The sequence below is a fragment of the Thermobia domestica genome, chromosome 18, assembly GCF_964235325.1.
Source record: "Thermobia domestica chromosome 18, izTheDome1.hap1.1, whole genome shotgun sequence".
Classification (NCBI taxonomy): Eukaryota; Metazoa; Arthropoda; class Insecta; order Zygentoma; family Lepismatidae; genus Thermobia; species Thermobia domestica.
In genome coordinates, this window is record NC_137471.1 from 140,527,684 (window position 1) to 140,550,110 (window position 22,427).

The 22,427-nt window shown below is 36.1% G+C and overlaps 1 protein-coding gene across 1 annotated transcript in view; it reads left to right on the plus strand.

Moving 5' to 3' along the window:
- LOC145675775 (tonsoku-like protein) overlaps positions 1 to 22,427 on the plus strand; it is a 149,531-nt gene that overhangs the window by 7,622 nt on the left and 119,482 nt on the right. Inside the window, exons 2-5 of the mRNA XM_081746456.1 lie at positions 5,999 to 6,075; positions 11,978 to 12,105; positions 18,018 to 18,147; positions 21,927 to 22,098. Of these exons, the coding sequence (XP_081602582.1) occupies positions 6,063 to 6,075; positions 11,978 to 12,105; positions 18,018 to 18,147; positions 21,927 to 22,098 (443 nt within the window). The 5' untranslated portion in view covers positions 5,999 to 6,062. The remainder of the gene's footprint in view (positions 1 to 5,998; positions 6,076 to 11,977; positions 12,106 to 18,017; positions 18,148 to 21,926; positions 22,099 to 22,427) is intronic.

Genomic DNA, 22,427 nt, shown 5'->3' on the forward strand with positions numbered 1-22,427 from the left:
ATGGTATTTTCTATTGAAATTACAACAATATATATAAAAAAAAAAATCGATTGCAAATAGCAAAAACACCTGAACGTGATTGGCAAAAACGGTTTCGATATTTGAAATCACGACACCTAAGTTAGATTAAATCACCTCTTCAAGCTTTTGCCGGAGAAAAAGAAAAAGTTATATTTCGCAGGCCGGTGTAATACATACCCTTTGCACCCTTATGTTTCTACTGAAACCGAAAGTTAGAGGAGTCAAACCATTTCTAGCGGGAAGATTCGAGAAGACATATCCCCCTTTATAAAACTAATGAAATATATTTTACTTGCCTATTTTTGAAATTCATTTGCTCGCAATAGGTATATTGTTTTACATTGTTTGATGTTATTAATGCTCCTGGTTACTTTTGTTTTTAGGGCAAGTTGGGTGAATTACTACAAAACAAATTATTCGAAATTTTTAATTGACCAAAATTCAACTTGCATAGAAGGATTTCTTCTAATAATATATATTGTAAAATAATATATGTGTGAGATGCTCTGCCTCCACTTTTATTTTCTAATGTAGATTATTGGACGAAATCCTTTTATGTAAGTGGCATTTTGGTTAGTTAATAGTTTGAAATATTTTACTTTGTCGTAATTCACCTAACTTGGCCTCTTGAGTGGTGGACCTGGAGGGAACCTGTGTTCTAGGATCTTGCCATTTCTAGGTTTAATATTCATCTCCGTAGATCAAAATTGGTAAGTGATAGCGAGAGATGGATTCAGAATCCAAATCCCTAAGTGACATCTTGACCTCTGTCCTTTTATTCAACCTGGAAGCAGCAGAAATCAACCAGTTAATATTTCAACGTTGATCACCATAAAGAAAGAAAAAAAATCAAGGAGACGGTTTCCCAGAATCATTTCAGTATTCCAAGAATATATTCAATTTTCACTTTTACTTCTCTTCTAAGACGGAGTGATTAGTGTTGTAAAGGCCTGGAAAAACACCGGAAATAAAATCTGTGTTTAAATATTAAATAATAGTAATTATGTGTCTTAATGCATGAGTATTCGTGAAATTTGCCTACTTCTCTTTCTTTTAAGAAGTAATTTGGTTAAAATTAACAAAATTTCACCAGATCAAAAAGCACATTAAGAACTCAGTTTCATTCAAGAGCCCTATTTGTTGTAAAAGAAACGCTTCATGATGGTAGATTTCTATGCAATTGTAAAATGTCTGTAAATAATGTACAACTAGGAGTAAACGACTAAAAGGCACATAAAGGAAGTGAGTGCAGACCATTAATTTTCAAGAATAATTACGAAACTTTTATTTTCGAGTGCTTCTTTTCTAAATAATCACAATATTGAAATTTCTCAACCTACATTTTTCATGCGTTCGAAAAAGAAGGGTTCCATTGCTAGTAAAACTAAGCTGATACAACGATTTTTGTTATTTTCCCAATTTTTCCGAAAAAAAACAACTGTTTTTTATCAGCAGGTTCAAAATTTCCGGAAATTTTACAACACTAGGAGTGATAGAAATGTACTATCACTTTCTATTTCAGTGGTGATCATCTAGAGGAAGCACGGTAATAGTGAGAAGCATAAATTCAGTATTTTAAGAATAGACTTGGTTTCCAAGTTTATCCTCTGGTAGGAATTTACTAGAGCCTGTCTATTCCATCTATGCCCTCAGAAACTATGCGAACTATACTTCAGCCACGCTCTGGCGCCTCCCTTTGCTTCGGGAAAACAAGTGAATAACCTCCGCTGTGTTGTCAATTTGCCGTTCAGTCGTTTGGTCGTGACGAGTGGAGATCGTAGGCTACTTAGAATGGCTAATAAGACAGAGCACAGCGAAGTCTGTAAAATAATTCATTGTGACAACGCTTCCGCAACCAACAATTGAAAGATCTCGGCCGCTGCAACTTGTTCCGCCTCTTTCGAGGGAGGTACGGGAAATCACATATCGACAGCAGCGCCAGAAGGGGCTTATTTCAAATAGAAAGGTTCTACCAGCTGTGCTTTCAATAATGATCACCATGGAACAAAAAATAGGTAACAGATACTGAGGTATGGCTTTTTGATACAGCATCCCAAACTTGTCATCTCGATCTTTATCCCTCTATATAATCCGGAAGTGGTGAGAAACTACCGTTTCCAATTTCAACAGTGAACGTCTATAACGGGGGGCGGGGGGATACGATAGTGAGAAGCAGTTTTGGATATGGAATCTGTGCTGCAAGAGTATTTTCCTACAACAAAAAGTGATAGAAACTTACCACATTACCTCCGGTTACAATATTGAGTCTTATAAAGCAAAAAAAGTTACTAGGAGATGTCAAACCTTTTTTAATATATAAATTCATAATAATCCCCCAAAAACTTTCAAGTGCTCGCAGCTTGTCTAACGGCTAGCGCGTGCCTACAACGATAATGTGTATTTACTCGATTTGATTTTGTTTGTATTTAAGGCAAAAGTGCTATTTTAACAAGCTAATTAACTAACTAATTAACTCTATGCCCTATGGAACCCGGAGGTTCAACGCCGCGTTCACAAAAGCTCTCCACTGACTTCTATCCTTAGCTAACTGCATCCAGTTTTTACTTTGTCCATTTTCTTTTGCTGAGGTCGTGCCAAGTTATCAGCCCTTGTCCGAGGCTTTTGTGAATATTTCTGAACAAGTGCTTTTTTTTTTTTATTTATTTATTTTAAGGATGAGGTTGTTAGCCTTACCAAAACCCCCAAGTTGGAGGACCACTCCTAGTCGGCTGTCCGCGACTGCTTATTCAGTATATTCGCAGCTAACCTCTACATCTAGAGACCTTCTCCTCGATCCGCAACCTGAGGACGCGCCATGCCGTGGTGACAGGAACCCACGTTACAGGGCATTTTAACAAGCACTAACTATATATTAAAAAGAAGAAGTAGTAAAAGTTATTAAAAAAAATGTTGATTTGTAATGATTATTTTTCGGTTGCCAGGTAAAAAAAGTGTTTGTGCTTGTTTTGACATTAACCTGGCTACTAAGGAAACAGTCTCGTTACTAGATAAATGTTTATAGTTTATTAACAGGATATAATAGACGTATCGCATTGCTGTAAAGAAATTGATAATTATTTTAAAATAAAGTGTGTTGCAAGTAATTTAACGAGTGTGTAATCCTTTAATAATCTTTGTAATGAGCAGGAGCAGAAGCTAATTATCTATGAAGTTTATTACGAGATTTTTAACAGTTCGAACTGTGCGGCCATACATTATACTTGTATGTTCCTTTGACGGAAGTGATTTGAAGTTCGATTCCCGGTGAGAAAGCATTGAACGCATTACGATGGTTCGGATTCCACTTTGAACTGTAGGTCCACGTCTTTTATAGTCTCGGGACTGAAAAGGGACGCTAAACGTCAACAAATAACCAAATAAAAAATTTTTATCTCAGTAGTATTTTTCCGCTGAAACTAAAAATAGTAAAAACTAATACGAAAACCCACTTGTTTAAAATTTGGATTTGTGTTTGATGAGGTCTCTATAGTGAGACTCTTAATTCTGTATCCTACTGTATTTGAAACATCTTTAAAAACAAAATAGTATTATGTTTGTATTAACTTCCCTATTTTTCAGAGCAGCCGTGGTTTTTATACTGAGTAATTATAAAATATACCAATGGGAAACTTAGTGAGAATCATATTAGCATGTATAAATACTTTATTTTTCGTATTTTGTTAAAATGAATTTATTACAGAGTTGTCTTGATACTTTCATAATCATTTCATACGAGGACTTTCTTTTCGGTAATTTGTTAGTTTTGTTTTTATATTATCGAATGTTTTGTCAATAATGCATTAATAGTCATTGCTAGTATAATAACCATATTTTAATATTCTGTAAAATATAAATTTTACACTGTTTAACCTTTAATAATAATTATTTCTAATTTATGTCAACATAGTGATCAAACAAAACGTTTCTATGAAATAAAATATGATGCAAGCCCGCAACTAGGAATGAAGTGGGGAATTGGCGAAATTGTAGACATTTTAAGAAGAAACTTTTTGTCTTCTAACTTTATTGTGGCTCTCCGTAACCTTTATCTGCACCTTATCTTCGTAGCTGACTACAACTTATGTACAAAGCATGTCACGTTGTATCCTGATACTATACATACTATGAGTTCTTAAATCATCTTCAGCTTAAGTTTTTCTGCAACTTGTTTCAAGAAACACCGATACCAAATTGAAATCACCTATATTTGTCATATGTCAAACCTAAGAAAAATTGCATTATATTCATAGACGATTATGAACAGTAGATGTTCATTAAATGATTATTAAAAATAAGTGTAAATGGATGTGTTTCTTTGTGGTCCAAAAGTGTAAAAGGTAGGATTTTAAAAGAACTCCAAAAGTAACACTGTAGGTTAGTAGTGGACGTTGCCATCTTGAAATCCACCATTTTGAATTCATTTTTTAAAATGGAAACCGTATGTTGTAATACCTTGTTCTCATTTATTTTTTTTTTCAGGAATTACGTGCCGTTTGTTTTTGCTTTCCGAATTTTCACTGAATACAGAATGTACTTGAGGTTTCCCCAAAGATAAAAATATGGGGGAATGAGGTCAGGAAAACGTGGTGGCCACTCCACATGACCATTTCTACCGATCCACGAATTGGAAAACTGCACATCCAGATATTCACGAACACAATTTCCATAATGCGGAGGGGCACCATCGTGTTAGTAGAAGACAGGGATTGTCCCATCTTCAGATAAGAAAGATGGGCAAGATATCTTCATCCAACATTCGACGATACTCGATTGCTGTTAAGGTTCCATTGATAAAGAAAGGACCCACAATATGCCCTCCCCCCTTACACACACCACACCATACCATCAGTTTTCCAGGAATGCCAGCAGATGCTTCACGCTAGCGGGGATTGGTGTTCGACCTGTAGCGAACATTCTGTTTGTTCACCTCATCATAAAGATAAAAGTTGGTCTCATCTGTGAATAAGACGTCGTAGGAGAAACTAGAATTTTGGCATGTTTGCTCTGTTGCTCATTCCGCGAACAGCCTAAAGTTTCAGTCATTTGCAACGGAAACAAGAATATCGTTATCTTCGGCTGTTTTAAAAAAAGTGGCCTCGTAGTGGCCATAAGGTTAATGATTGTAGTTGCGCCCATTGAGACTTTTCCTCAGCATCAAAATATTTACAACATGTCATAGTTTCCGTCATTTCCACCGAAATCCAGAATATCGTTAAATTTTCAACTGTTTCTAAAGGAGTGGCACCGTAGTGTCCAAACGGTTAGTACTGGGGTTGTGTCCATTGAGACTTTTGCTCAGGATGACAATATCTACAACATATCACGGTTTCAAGCAAGTCCATCGAAATCCAATTTCCATAAGGATTGTGCGGGTCTTTTGATGGGCAATAATGCGAAAACCTAGTCACATCGTAACATCTCGTGTGAGTACTAAGGAACCATTGGATGAATTACATCTTTCATGTTGTAATGAAATTTCTTGATTTCACTGAATCCAAACCTAATTTTGATGGCCAATTACTTGGGAACTAAATGACTCACACTATATTTCATACTAAGCTCGTAAAGGTCCACCAATCATACCAATTTCGGTAAAGATAAGATGAGTTACATCAGTAGCATTTTAGTTAAAACCAAACTTAGATGGAAATTACTCCGGAGTCCAAGAGCCTCAACACCGTAATATTTTACATATATACTGAGCATCAGGCCTACCTCTCTGTACTGAAACTGGAAGTTGGAGATTTAAGCACGTCATGGTTTCGAAATTTTTGTCCTAGAAGAGGTGACGATATATTTATTTTGTTTTAATTACTATTTGGTTTTAATTATGTGAGACAACAATATTTTGTTTCAATAGCTTATTATTATTATTATTATTATTATTATTATTATTATTATTATTATTATTATTATTATTATTATTATTATTATTATTATTATTATTAATCTATTTTATTTATTATTTTCGTTTCAGATTCTCGATGGAAATTGATTTATAAAAACACTTGTTTATAGGACATTACGTAACAACTGCTACCATGAACATACAAAGTAAGTGTTGTCATTATTGTGTTGCTATATTTTGATTTCTTTCGCTCCGGTCTTAAATTTAGATTTTGCCTAAGGTTGTGTCTGTGTTTCTTGTCTCCAAAGTAAGCTACTTAAAAGTTTTAAGTAGATATTATTAACAGGTTCTTTTTTTTAAATATATATATTGAACTTGTGGAAACAGTCATTGTTTTTCCTTAATGTAAGAACTGCTCCAAAATTAGACACTTAATGTGAGAATTCGTAGATTACTTGGTAAACATGAAAAATAAAATAATATAGAGCTAAATGCTTTGAGCACTCGCAGTTTTGTTATTACTATGAAAATAATCTCTTGACGTCAAGAACCGCGTGAAAGATTCGAATTTTAGAGTTCTATTTACAAGTAAACATCCTCCGAAAAAAAAAAAAAAAAAGCGAAACTTCATACAGATGGTTTTATGCAAAGATTAAGTGTATAATTTCATGTCTTCTGAGTATAATTCAAATTTGCTAAAATTTAAATTCTCTCCTTTTTTCTTTTTTTTTTTTCCCGCTTTCTGAGCCTATAGGTAGCAATGGATTAGGATTTGAGAAATTTTAGAATTGTCGCATAAGGAAAAGCTTTAAACTCTAAAATGGATATAATTATAATGCATGTGAAGCTTAAAATATATAAAACGATAATCAGCTTATTGTGCTGTATGGTTGCGAAACATGGTCTCTTACTCTGAGGGAAGGACGTAGACTGAAAGACGAACATTCGGAGGGAAGAGGAACGGGAATGGGGAATGGCAAAAACTTCATAACGAGGAACTGCATAATGTATATTGTTTACCAAACATTGCTAGGGTTATGAAGTCTAGGAGGCTCAGATGGGCAGATCATGTAGCTAGAATGGAAGAAAGTAAGAACGCTTTCAAAGATTTAACTGGAAGTCCAATCGGAAAACGATCATTAGGAAGACCTAGGCGCAGATGGAAGGACAGTACTAAGATGGACTTCGCATAAATAGAAATACAAAGTAGAAACTGGATTCAGTTAGCTAACTAGAGAAGTCAATGGAGAACTTTTGTGAACGTGGCATTGAACTTATATCCGAGTTCAGTAGGTCATTGAATTAGGTAATATGTTGATTGAAGTTGACTGAAACATTGTATTGTGTGTAAACGACCAATTTATATGTGGTACGTTACTGATACTGTTACGGTTGAATATTGCGTCATGAATATTACAGTCCTTTTGTTTGAAAGTATAATCATGAATTGCTATACGGATCGCCAAATCATAATGTTGTGCTAGCCTAGGTTTATAATTCAAGCAGCCGCGTAAACTTACTTGTTGACTAGTGAACTTCGATCGTTATTTTGATGTATGGTGGTTTGACCATGGGAATCATTATCAACTTGAAAGGAGGAAGCAACCGATTTTTTACATACCAAATCCTCTGGAGGTGCGAATTCAATAATACACAAACAGTGAAAAGTGAATTCTGGGAAGTGGACTGGATGGCATAGTGGTTAACGAATCGGCACAGTATGTCGGAGGTCCCAGGCTCGAGTCTTTGTTCAGTTATTCATTTTTCACTCTTTGTGTGATATTGAATTCGCGCCTACAGAGGATCTGATGTGTAAAGAATTCGGTTGTTTCTTCCTTTTATTAGTATATATGAAATTACAACCGTCAAAATGTGTTCTCAATATAAGGTCACTGGATTGTCAAAGCACAGCAGCTAGGCTGTGATACGAGCCATGAGGTCTGAGAGGAGAGCACTGGCTTGGAGAGTGAGAGATTATGTGGCTATTCTGGGAAACAGACTAGGTGGTGTAGTGCTTAACGCATCGGCACAGTATACCGGAGATCCTCGGTCTTTGTGCGTTACTGGATTGATGAATTCGCACCTACAAAGACCTGATGTGTAGAACATTCGGTTGTTTTGTCTCCTTTCATTAATATAACTGACAAATAATATTTAGAGCAAACGCACAAAAGCACTCTTAGGCATCAATGTAAGCATATATGGGTCTGTGTCCCAATATATTTCCTAAGCCGATAGAGAAATTGTTCACAAAACTTGTTCATAAACTGAGTTGTTCGCAAAATGAACTGTTCGTAACTTATTTGTTTAAATTTTTAAAAATTGAAACGAACAAACCTATTGCCAGTTGTAGCATTGTTCAAAACCCCATTAAATAACCAGGGACGTAGGGTCCCGTAAGGCTATAAGGCTAAGCTTATCCAAATCTTTGTACGTCAAACTCATAATAATGCTCTGTATAAACATGAGGCAAGCAATAGTGGCTTTTGAAGATTAGGCCTAAGAGTGAACACTGTGAAGGCTATTCTTTCATAGCCTATTCTATATTAAATAAGAATGAGGGGGAGACAATCACTTTGTCATCATTCCGAGCAGAAGATATTGTTCAGTGCAATACACAAATTCGACGTTGGATGAAGACAGACGAAGCTGACTGAAACTAGCCTTTCGTGAAATTTCGCCAGACATGAGCGACAGTCAAAGCGTAGCGTTCACAAAAGAAAATGTGAGATGTCACACTATTTCTATTTCGCCGCGAAGATATGAAAAATTAAAACGAAATTACCATTTGAATTCAGTAACTTTTAAACGCTGACGGAACAGGAACATAATGTAAAAAAATAATGGTATTACGAATACTATTAATACACGAGTGAACTTTTTTTTTTATTATTATTATTTCTTTTTATCTTTCATAGTCAATGTCAAAGTAACTAGGTCCGTCAAAACATATCTAATGTTAATCTATATATATAAATGAAAGTCGCTATGTTTGTGAGCTCGTATCTCTTGAACCACCCGACCGATCTCGATCAATTTTTCAACATAGGTCAGGTTTGGGCCTGGGATGGTTTTGTTATTTCACTTTGACGGTACATAGTAGAGAATGGGGAGATATATGAAACTAAATAAAAATAATCTTTTGAAGCACGAGACCGATCTTAATCAAATGTGCAACATAGATCAGATTCCAGCTTGGGATGGTTTTTATCATTGCACTTTGACGGTGCAACTTAGGGGTGGGAAGGGAGGGAGCAAGATACTTGAAAATGATAAAAAATGACCAATATTAGTGTCGAATCCATAGTTTTCGGGGTCGCTGTGATGAACAGTGACACTTCCGATGCCGTTTAAATCAAAATTCAGCCACGCAACTTGGGGTGGGAGAGAGATATAAAAATGATCAAAAATGACCGACATTCGTGTCGAATCCATAGTTTTCGGGGTCGCTAATGAACAGTGATACTTCCGATGCCGTTTAAATCCATGCTACAAAAACAAGAATAGTATATTTCACGAATACCAAACACATAAGGTAAAGATTTACGCATTTAAAATTTTTATTTTAACCCAGCGAAGGGGGTAATCGATGCTAGTATTGTTATATAAAAAAGTAAAAGTAACTTACTCTCAATGCCCAGATCGTACTACACTATATAGAAGTATGAAATTTGAATAGGAAATTCCTTTTGTCTTGAAAGCAGAGAAAAAGAAGGATTTTTTTAAAAAAAACACATGGTCTAAGGGGGAGGTAAAGATTATTAAATGGTTTTGGTAATAATAGAATATCTCACGAATCCTTAAAATTTGGAAGATTAAACTTGGTACATGAACTTCTCAATAGAAATTTTGTATTTCAGTGTTTTTGAAAATCCCGTATAATTTTCTATAATATCCATTTTGCGACACTTCGAGAAAATGTGCAAAGTAAGGATCCATTTGAGTTAGAAGTGGCAAGTTCTGTATGTAAACTCTTCTGTACACTAAGAAGAAGAGAATACGTGTTTCAGCCTTTTTGAAAATTCGCTCCTAAGGGGAAAATGGGAACATTTTGTGCAATATTCAAATTACTATGATTCTTTATTCAGAAAGTGGTCAATGTTAGAATTTACTTAGGTTGAGAATATGAAATTTGATATATTAACTCTTAACTGAAAATAAGGAAGTGCAGGACTTATATTACCATTCCATTTGTTTGTTTTCACTTTTTAAACTCTCATTAAAATATATGAGAGAATTGTTTTATCATGTAAGACAACTGCTCATTTACGAGAAAATTTCTGCAAATTTTAAAGTTTCGGTTTTGTTGTATTTCGTTGAATTTTATTCTTCCCGAGTTAAGAACAAACTTCTCGTAATAGTATAATTGATGCTGCACTATTCTGCAGTAGTAATGCTTTGTATTAGATCATTGAATGGAATAATTTGAGTTTGTATTTGAGAGGGGAACAGTTAATATAAATCAGTGTTTTACTTGTTTACTTGAAGCAGTAATACTTCATATAAAACAGAAGCATGGTTATATTTGTTTTTGTACTGGACAGTCAGCTACAAAAGAATGCGTGGTGTAATTGGAAAGTTTTAAGACAGATTGCGCCACAGCTCAAGAGGAGTAGATATAATTGTCCGTTAGCGTGAAAGCGGTGGCTTGGTGTGACTTTGATACGTGCTGCAAGAATCACAACGATATCTTTGTTCAGTACAGCGCAGCATTCTGTTGAGTGCGGGCGTGTCTGTGTGTCGTTGTAGATTATTAATTGCGCAAAATGGATGAAAAATTGGAACAACGCGTTTGTGTTAAATTTTGTTTTAAAATGGAGAAATTTGCTTCGGAGATGTATGAACTCTTAGAAACAGCTGTTTGATATAAATATGTAAGCCGTTCAAACGTATTTATCTGGCTTATCAGATTCAAAGATTTCCGCGACTCAGTCGAGGATGAGCCCCGGTTTGTCCGACCTTCCACGTCAAAAATCAAGGAAAACATTGTAAAATTCGCGATTTAATGCGCTCGGACCGTGGACTTACAATTAAGGAGACGGCTGACGACCTGAATTTAAGTTTCTACGCGGTTCAGTCAATCTTGATTTGACGATTTGAACATGCATCGAGTGTCCGTGAAATTCATTCCGAAATCGTTGTCAGACGAGCAGAAACAACACCTACTTAAAGTGTCCCAAGACCTGCTTAATCGGGTCGAAACGGACCCAGAATTGTTAAATAGAGTAATAACAGGGATGAAACATGGGTTTATGGGTATGACCCAGAAACAAAGGCCGATTCTTCTCAGTGGAAGAACCTAGATTCACCACGATCGAAGAACGCGCGACAAAGTTGGTCGAATGTGAAGACATTGTTGTGTTTGTGTGTGTGTGTGTTTTTTTTTTCTCTCGATTCTAATGGTATCGTGCTTCATGAATTCGCCCTTAGGGGGCAGACCGTCAATTAGAACTACTACAAAAGTGTTCTTCAGCATTTGCACGAAAATTTGCGGACGAAATATGGTGCCATCTGGAATGACAAGAATTTGATTCACCACCAGGACAACGCACCGGCGCATTGTGCGTTGTCAATCCAGGAATTTTTGACCAAATTCCTGGACAAATTCAATATTCCTGTACTTCCGCAACCCAACCCCCATATTCCTGCTCCTTCCGCTTCTACCTGTGTCCTAATTTAAAATAGTCGCCGAAAGGGAAGAGATTTGACTCAATTAAAGACATCCAGGCAAATACGGAGAGAATTCTTCACACCCGAAAGTTAATTTTCAGGAATGCTCCAGAAGTGGGAAAGCCGTTGGAATCGGTGTGTTTAGGCATCAGGAGACTTCTTTGAAGGAGATTATTCAATAGCTTGTAGTACTGTCAGTTTTAAAATACAGATCCAGTCTTAAAACTTTCAAATCACAACGCGTATATTGGATGTATCACTACTTCCCGAGAAGTACTTCAGCCTACCCATTTCGAAACTTTATGCTACGTTACTGTACATAAAGCATGTTTTTATATTATTATATCCAAAATCTCTTTACATATTTATATAGTATACACATAAAGAAAAGTAGTGAATAACAAGGAACGTCATAATCAGATGAACGTTCTTTTTCAGAGCTGTTGAAAAAGAAAAGGCGTGCTGAACAGGAAGGAAATGTTGAGCTTCTAGCTACCGCTTCCAACGAACTTGGGGACTTTTATGCTGAGGAAGGAAACTATGAACAGGCATTGAAGGAGTATCAGGTAGGATGAATTTTTGGTGGTTGAGGATAATATGAAAATGTTTTGAAGAACATAACTAGGTTATGTTAAAGATTGCGTACTATTGTACAAGAATAACTGAGAATGACTGGTAAGTTTCTAGCTCTATACAAATAAAGAATATATGTGTAACTGAATAGTTGTAATTTTCAACAAAATTCCTTTTATATTTTATTCATTACTTACAAACATCCTGCTCTAGCCTTTGGTACGAGTGGTCCCAGGCTCGATTCCCGGTGGGGACATTCGGTCGGAAGGGTCAGACTAGTCATCCTGAGTGAGGATTTTTTTTAAAGGTTTTCTTTATTCACATTAGACCAACGATCGCCAAACCGTCGATCGCGAGCTAGTAACCCGCGGTGACATAGACATTTGCTAACTTGGATAGTTTGATTTCATATTTAGTTTGTAGGCAATAAACAAATGTAAGTTTTTTTTTTTTTAATGTTGGTAGCTCTTTTGAGTGGTAGTTCACAGTAGGATTTAAAAACGGTATGGTAACTCAGAAACTTCATTAGTTGGGCGACCACTGCATTAGACAAATGGTGGGCTGGTACCTAACATGGAGACCGTGAGCTGCTTTGTCTTCTCCACTTCCCCGAATAGTGTGATCGTCGAGAGACATCATCTCTCATACTTGACGGGCTGAAAGGCCATTGATGACGGAATCCCAGAAATATAATGGATGGGTGAACCATGACGTATTTCCGCCAGTAATTACGGCATTATTTGTTTCCTGTAGGTTCCAAACACATGAGTTACATACGGAACTTAAAATGGTAATATTTTGCACTGGCTTATAAATGTTATAATGGGAGAGCGAATTGCAATTTTTGCTTAAATTTTCAAAGTAAGGAACTTTAAAGTGCATGAAATCATCATTAATGATCGGTGAATAACCATCAGGCAGATTGCTGAGGCAGGGACTTACCTACTGCAAGCGTTTACAGAATTGCTACCCAGCATCTGGGAATGAACAAGGTTTTCGCGAGATGGGTGCCAAAACTTTTGACACTTGATCAAAAACTCACCAAACGCAACATTTCAAGGGACAATTTTCGTCTCTTCCGGACAAATCCAGATCCCTTTCGCACACGATTCATAACAGTAGATGAGACCTGGGTCCACCATTACCAACCAGAGTCCAAACTAAGTTCTAAGCTATGGTAACACTCCTCATCCTCCTTCCGAAGAAGACCAAGTCAGTGCCCTCAGCTGAAAAAGTGGTGGTGGAACCGCTTTCCGGATCTGCCCCCTGCTGTCCCACTAACGAGTACTTTCAGGAGACCTGAACTTACCTGGTTAAGACATCAAAAAACATTTCCAAAAAGGGATTACAGAACTTTTCCCAGATCGCCCTCCGGTCTCAACAATGAGATGAGCATCAAGCACCGAGAGGTTCGGATGTCTCGTCTCGAAATCCTCACGGACATCCAGATGATCGCTCAGACCACGACATACAAAAATATCATTCACACATGCAACGAAAACACATTAGATAAAATACTATGCTTATTTATTAAATGCACTATGCGTAAAAAAAGAAAAATGTAGAAAACAATCACAACACTCAACACTGATATGGGTATAGACACTTGACTATTTCCATAAACAAAATTACACTTCACATTTCGGGAGATAATAGCCCTTTGTATCACGCATATAGATGAACGAAAGATTATATTTGTGAGTTCACCACAAATACTTTTCTCACACTACTCACTAATGCACGTGGGGGTTAACATTGGGGTAACACTAAAGTAATACCACGACGTAAGCTCGTGGCTGCTCCGAGAAGAATCCGTAAACAGGTGGCGGTAATCCAACAACAAATACGGGTAGTCACAATGTAGAATTAGGGCATTGAAGGACCCGTTTACTATTTATACGCACAGGGTCTGCGGACGCGGGACTTCACTAAACTGGGGCTAGCCGCTATACCAATCCTTGAGCCGTCACTAAACATGTGCTCTTTTACTTAATTCTGTAGCGAATTCTACAAACGTGTTGTCTATCTTCACACGCAGAGAAAAACTCCTAGAGTCCAGGTGTTCTAGGTGTAAGCTGTATTGAGCGACTGGTCAATGCTGGCAGTTCATTTTAAAATGTGATCAGGTTAAGCCATCTGTATGGGTATGTAAATTAAATGTTAAAAGAATCTGCGTTAATTCACAGTTCATTGGCCACAACGCATAAGGAGGGATGAGTAGTTGGGGCGTGAGAACATGGAGATAAAAATGGACTGAGCGATGTGGTTCGCACCGGTGAGTCGTTCAAACATCTGGTCTGCTCTAGCCTGTCGCAATATTTCCATAAATAATTGAAGAAATCACTTAATTCAGTTCCAAATAACTATAGAACGTAGTCTTTGCTTATTAATGAGTAAGGAGGAAACACTGAGGATCCATGTAAGAGAAATACAATTATCATATATGCAGTTGAGATAATGAACGTGGTCTTTGTTACTCACTAAAATTCTCTCACTGTGAAAAAACGTTTCAGATATATGGATGAGTGAACGATGAAATACTCTTTTGTTCTTGATTCGTGGGAGAGAAATTGAATTGTTAGCAATTCCCACCGAAGAAAAGAAATTATTTGCGTCGCAAAAATAAAGTATAAATTGAAGAATGATTTCTGTCTTTCCAAAATATACAGAGCGTCCACAAAATTACTTATATAACCGGGTAAGGGTTATAATGGCTCCAATTTTCTGGGATTCGGAATAGATAGTAATGGTGGATTATTTTCCAAAGGGGCGAACAGTGACTGGGAAGTACTATACAGGTTTTCTACGACAGCTGCGTGATAATATTCAGCAGAAACGTAGTAGGAAATTGACAGCAGGTGTGCTTCACCATTAAGACAATGTCCCTAGCCACAAGTCAGTCGTCGGAATGGCAGCAATTCAAGATTGCGGCTATAGATTGGTCCCTCCACTCACCTTATTCGCTTTATTTGGCACCTTCTGACTTTTATCTCTTTTCAAAGCTCAAAAAGAAGTTGGAAAGTACCCACTTTCACACTGATGATGATGTCATGCATGCTGTAGATGAAATTTTAGACCCCTTCGACAAATCATTTTTTACCAGCGACATTAACGCACTTGAACATCGATGAGCAAAATACCATCAATAAACTTCGCTGTTCCATCCATAGGTAGGCTTAGAACTTTTGTAACAACCCTCGTAATTCAGCCTTTTCCCCGTGATGATAAAATAATGTTGGTTTAAATGTGGAGGGAAAATGTAAATATTGCCACGCCTCTTTCCTTTCTCCCCCACCTTTAGAAATGAAATTTTTAAATATATATATATATATATATATATATATATATATATATATATATATATATATATAAGGAGTTTATGTATCAAGTTTTATCTCCCTAAATTGTGGAATTTCTGTGATTCTTGTGTATAGATTTTGAACCTCCTTTAGGACACATGCTTTGGTCAAGGTAATACAATAAAATTTCAGTTCGATGGAAGCACTATGTTATGAAATTCATTTGAAGTGGTTCAGCCATTTTCTCGTAGTGATGAGACACACAACTTTGAATTGAATGTAGAGGAACATATTGCCCCCTCGTTCCCTCCTTTCAAACGAAATTTTCAAAAACTCTGGAACACGTGTACTGCAGTTATTTTTTTAAAGAAGTTTATAAATCAAGTTTCGTCTCCCTAACTTGAAAGATCCCAGAAAAAATCTACATGGATAAAAACTAAAGTGATCGTGTTTGTGAATGCATCACAAGAAAACGACTTAACCGTTTAAAATGGTTTCGAACATAGTACGTATCTCGAACTAGATTTTTTTGTTACTTTTACTAAAATTGGTATTCTAAGCGGGGTTCAAAATGTGTTCCTTAGAATACCAGTTTTAATCATCGTGACAATAAAAATCAAGTTTGGGGTAGGTACATGTTTCAAAGTTGATTTTAAAGGGTTCAGTCGCTTTCTTGTGGTACAGTCACGAACAAGATGACTTTATCTTTGCCTATGTTTGATGATTGTGTGTCTGATGAAGGCAAAGATGCTTTGCCGAAACTCTAACTTTATTATTTATTGGATAATATATGCTTTGAACAGAATGTGTCTATTTTATACAAGAATTTCCAAAGCTAGAATAAATAGGATTAGGATTTAGATTTCAGGGCTTTCAGCTTCTGTGACCATTTAGCCCGTCACGTTTGAGGCATGACGTCCCTCGGTGAGCACACTATCCGAGGAAAGGGAAGGAAGGAAGCGGAATGGGAGTATTATGTTAGGTACCATCCCGGCATAATTTAACTGATGAAGGCTGGCCCGAGAAATCTTTTACACTTTTTCGACCGAGTGTCCCCACCGGGTATCGAACCCGGGACCGCTCGCATCAAAGTCGAGAGTGTTAGAGACTACGTTACGCGGGCAAAGCCAGAATGACTTTATTTATGTGAATTTTCTGTAAGTTGACATTGGAAATAGGTACTTTTAGTTGAGAAGGTGTATAAAACAGCTTCGTTAGGCGACGAAGAAAACAGAAATATGGTACAAGGATTAAATCGAAAAATCTTGGGAAGGTGATACGCGGAACACTTCCCAATTCTTCCAATCCTAACTGGATTAGATTCGTTCAGGATAAAATCTAGCAGTGAGGTTTTGTTTCTACGAAGATAAACGTGAGAGTTCCTCAAACCATGGAATGAGTAACTGAGTTATCTCTCTTTTGCCCTTTTACAGTATTCACGTCCTGCAATATACAGAAATAATGCATACAAGGTGTGATGAAAAATATTTTTTTTTTCTTTACCGTAGCAACTGGCTGACGCTACAACCATTTGATGTAATTTGCCCGACAGCCTGATCCGTTAAGACAGGCAGCGTCAAGTTCAAACACGTTCTGACTTGTCAGTCAGCATCCAGAGCCGCTAGAATGAGGTTGTGTTTACCATGACTGTCGCGCGTCATGAATTTCGAACAACGCGTCAACATTAATATTATGTTTCAAGTTGCAAACAAGTGCCCAAGAAACTCATAAAATGTTGAAATTGGTGTATGACTATGATACTGTAACTCTGAAGATTGTTTACAAGTGGTATGAGTGATTTAAAAGCGGAAATGAGTCAGTAAAAGACGAGTAACGTTCGGGACGTCCATTAACGTCAAAAACAGAAGAAAATGTGCAAAAAGAAGCAAAAATTATTCATTCAAACAGAGGAATAACTTCGAGAGCTTATATATCTCGTACGGTCCTTGCAAAGCATATTAAGTGCAGATTTGCAAATGAGAAGAGTGGGTACGAAATTCGTTGCTCAACTTTTGACTGACGAACAGGGTTTTTGGCCGATAAAAATTTAGTGTTTGTCCACTTCCACAGTATTCTTCGGATATAGCAGCATGCAACTAGTGGCTCTCCCCCAAAATAAAAACTGTGCTTAAAGGAAAACGTTTTGACGTCATTCCTGACATTGAGTGGTCACCGACAGAGCAACTGGACGCCCTTCCAAAAGAAGCTTTTCAGAAATGCTTCCAGTCATGGATTCAACGTTAGAATAAGTACATTGCTAGCCAAGGACAGTACTTTGAAGGAGATTAAATCAAATTCCATATGAGCTTATTAGTTTGTTTCTGATAAAATTATTCAGCGTATTTTTTGATTATACCTCGCATAGTTTTGTTTATATTTATTATAGCAAATGTTGCTTGGGATTGTAGAAATATATTTAAATATTTACATGGAAGATCTAGGTAAACAGTTGAGGTAAGGTATTGTAAATAAAGATTAGAATCAGCGAAATTTGAAATTCTGGTAACATCCTAAAATAGTACTTTTTTTTAAAAAAAAATTCTTATCTGGATTGAATCTTTAATGTGGACATCCTTATTGACTATGGAATTAATTTCGTTTTATAGGAAGAAGCTCGGGCGAGAGAGGCGCTGGGAAACCCCATGGGAGTTGCCAGAGCGAAACGGATGATAGGCGAAATGTATGGATACTTGGGAGAGTACGACGAGGCTCTACGTAACCAGTACGAATACTTAGGTATTAGTCTTTCTATTTTATTTATCCCCAACTGTGAAGAAAGGAGCGAAAAGTGAATAAACACCGTATTACCCGAATGTACTGTTATTTTAGTATAGAAACAGCTTTCTGAAAACCGCACTATAAAGCATATATAGGAAATAATTAATGTTAATGCGTCATACAATGGTTTGATTGACACCCAAAATTTACTATTGACACCTACGTTCCCACAGATATTCAAATTGATCTGAGGATACTGTTCGTATTCAATACGATCCAGATTTTCATATTTCTGCATATTTCATGAAATGAAATCTTTAAATTTTACGTCCCACGGTTTTGCCGGCTAGGCTAAAGGAGACAGTGATAATGAAAAATGAATGAAATGATGAAATGAAGAAAGTGGAAGGAAACTGGAGAACCCCGAGAAATTCCACGACACGGTGTTTCTTCACCACAACGCTCTTGGCGCGAGCTGGGATCGAACCAAGGACCCATGTGCCAGAGGTGAATGCTCTACCTCTGAGCCCCGCGGCCCCTATTTTCATGTCGTAGCATATGTTTCAATCAGGTTTCATGCGAATTCAGATCGCTAGATTTCGCTATCTTACTGAACTTGTTATGCTGTGTTTCCATCTATTTGTGTTATGAATGAACACTTTAAGGCGATGTATGTATTTAAAACAAATACGGAAAAGTCTTATATTAAATTTTTAACGTTAAAATATCAGAACATGACATTACAATGATTACTGCATAAAAATAAAAGTATAAGCGCGAAATGTATTCAATTCGATATCACTCTCAAGCAAAATCAGAACGATGACTCAGTTCGATTTGAATCGCCATTTTCATACCATACTGAATATGAAAAATGTACTCAAATCATTTTGAATTCCGCATGTAAATGTAGACGTGCTGTTTTCATAAATACCACGTATGAAATGTACTTACATATATGTTTGAAACTTATTAAATTTCGTGTACTTCTATTTTTTTTTTTTATTAAAATCGTTTCAAAAATATGCGATTGTATTGTATTTGAGGTTGTACACTATTAGCTGCTACTGCTTAATAAAATAAATAAATAAATAAAAATAAAATAAAACTGTGCGTTGTTGATTTGCTCCATTTAGATTATGATTAGAATTTTATTATGCACATATTTTAAAATGTATTGTTGAGAGCCTGCCTTACTAAAAATAATACAAAATTTACCATTTTTCTTTTGCTTGTTTATTCATAAGTGAAAGGAGATAATGAAATGCAACTTACCACAATCACAGATAATGTTATTCTACAACAGAAAATATGAACCTGAAGAATTTTCAGTGTTGCCATCTACAGAAATTACAGTGCTGTCAAAATAACATTTCCACCAAAATCTAAGTTAAGGCAGCAACTAGAGAAACAAATTCAACTGCATTTGGTTACATATCATGTTGTTTTGGTTTCTTGGGAACTACTTTTTAAATAACATTATTATTTAGTTTTAATATATGTATGTTAAAACTATTTTGTTTAATTACAAACTAAATACAACTATTATTTAAAAAGTTGTTCACAGGAAACCAAAACAACATAATACGTAACCAAATGCAGTTGAGATGTTCCTCTACTCCCTGCCTTAACTTAGATTTTAGGGGCATTGTTTTTCCGGCAACACTGAAAATCCTTCAGGTTCATTTTTTCTGTTGCAGAATAACATTATCTGTGATTGTAGTAAGTTGCATTTCATTATCTCCTTTCACTTATGAATAAACAAGCAAAAGAAAATGATAAATTTTGTATTATTTTTAGTAAAGCAGGCTCCTAATACATGTATTCAGTATGGGACTAGAACGCCCACCTGTGCTTCGGTTGCTGTCTAGGCCTTAAGAGTTTGTAGGCGATACTTGACTAACAATTACGTAATAACAGACTAAATGTTACGAGATTTCTATAATTGTGTATGTAGCATTTCGTTGGTCATAAACTGAAGCGGAAACGAATCAGTGCTTGCTGTTAAGATTAGTTTAGCTGTTGAAGTTCCTGTCAATTATCTGAAGATAGAGACAACGTAAAACTTATTTTTATATGTTCATATAAGTAAGTGAGCTATTTTGAAACTAAATTTCGATCTCTTATCTACATTCTTTCTATCCAAATTCAATGTAGCATTGCTAGTTCTAGTGTAATATGATTTAAGAACGCTTCAATGAGGTAAGACGTCTTTTGCAAAGCGTTGACACTCTTTGGTATTGTATTTATTGATTAACGAGCTCAAATGCCCGTTCTTCACACGGGAAAATAATGTTTATGTAAAATCTTTTAAAAAGTATGAAATGTATAGCGACGAACGGTGCTTTTAGCATTTCCCTGTCGAATCTCGCGTCAGCTGATATTCCCGTTCTTCGTACGGGAAGGATAAAGTTAATGTAAAAAAAAAAAAAAAAAAACTCAAATATATGAAAGGTATGCAACCTGTAACATAGAAAAACAGTTGGGTTGCCTGCATCACAGACAAAACGCTTCACTATACATATACGTACTTAAAAATTTTAAACCCCTCAGTCACTCCTTCGAGACAAAAATAATAATAATAATAAAAACCGACTTTGTAGGCGAATAGATCTGTGAAAAATTTGGTGGCTGTAGGGGACTTCTTCCTACGCGTATATGTTACAGCAGACACACACTCACATGTACATTATTTTGTTTATTAGTATAGATATAGGTAAGTGCTTACACAAGCTAGAAATGGTAACTTCTCATTTGTTCGAATCCTTGGTGTGCTCCTTAATTCTGTCACCGACGTTTCGTTTAGTCATGGTAATGTAAACATTATCATATTCACATGTTATTCAATCAGTTTCTAAGTTATTTGTGAACACGTGTTCTCTATATTCACTTTCTATACTTATTTAGTTACTTGTATCGGAGTGTGTGTATGTCCCATCGGTCAATAGAAAATCATTTATGTCTATGTTGTCGATATGAGGCGTTTTCAGCCTCATTCCATGTCGATATGTTACTAGGAAAACTACAGGATGCTTTTAAAGTCTTAATTGTATTCCAAAGCGTTACGTCTTGCAAATGGCTTATATGTGAATGTAATGCCTATATTCAGAAGAGGTTTCGTTTGATTGGTAGGAAATGTCATTCGTTGGTTGGCAGAAGCTTCTTAAGCAATTGACATCTCCCGGCAAATATAAATCAGCTCGCCAACTCTTGCAGTGTTGTTTGAAACGGCAGGCCAGCCTCTAAAAGTTCATTTTTTTTTCCTCCGGTTACACACCTGCAAATTATTACAAGTGTACATCGTGATTTCCGTCAATAACATTCAACATAGCACTTTTATCTTTGTGCCGAAATCACGCTGAACACTTGTAATAGAGAAAACAAAAACCTTCTTACGGCTTGCTCGCCGTCTTAAATAACACTGACGTGAGTTGTCTGTTAGTTGGCGGGCATCTCATTACTCACACTAGTACATCTCCCGACAATCAAACAGACTCTCTTTCGAATGTAGGCATTTATTTAAATACGATTTGCTGTATATTGAAATTAGATGAAAACTTAAGAGACACCCTGTACTTTAGTACAAAACTTAATATCATTATTTACTTGAGTAACTGCATTAGTTTGAGGTATTCGAGCCCGAGTTCTTGGCTCTTCATCAAGCAAATGTCAAAGGAAATCTGTATTAAAAATAAGTTAAGTAAGAGGGAGAATAAATTGGAGATTTTTGTACGTATGATACATATTTCATATTCTTTTTATGTTAAATAATTGCATTGGTTCGTTTGTTTTTAAAGATCTATCGCAACATGAGAGGGACAAGAAAGAGGAACAGCGTGCATATGCTACCATTGGAAGGACGTATTTCTGCAAAGCTGAAGCTGTTGGCAAAGGAAATTCCATGGAATATGAGAAAGCACTCAGAGAAGCGAAGAAAGCGTATCAGAAAAGTTTGGATATTTGTGAAACGTAAGTATTCATGAAAAAGAATTGGTTGTTTTGATATTTTAATGTATCAATCACTTCCGAGAAAGAAGTATTGCTTGCGGTAATTGTATAGAGAATAGTATAATGAAACCTCAATAAATCGAATCGCAAGAGTTATAAGTCCAGTTGTGCACTTCGGTCAACTTCTGCTTTTCATCAGCAGACTGACAAAATGCTACATTGATCTATAGATATGAAGCTGGTATGGAGCGATTGGAGAGAGGGGAGTGTTACATGGTATCACTTGTATTATTTAATAACCGGTTCTATGATTAGAATAGTAAGTTGACTTAATATTACTATTATTATTA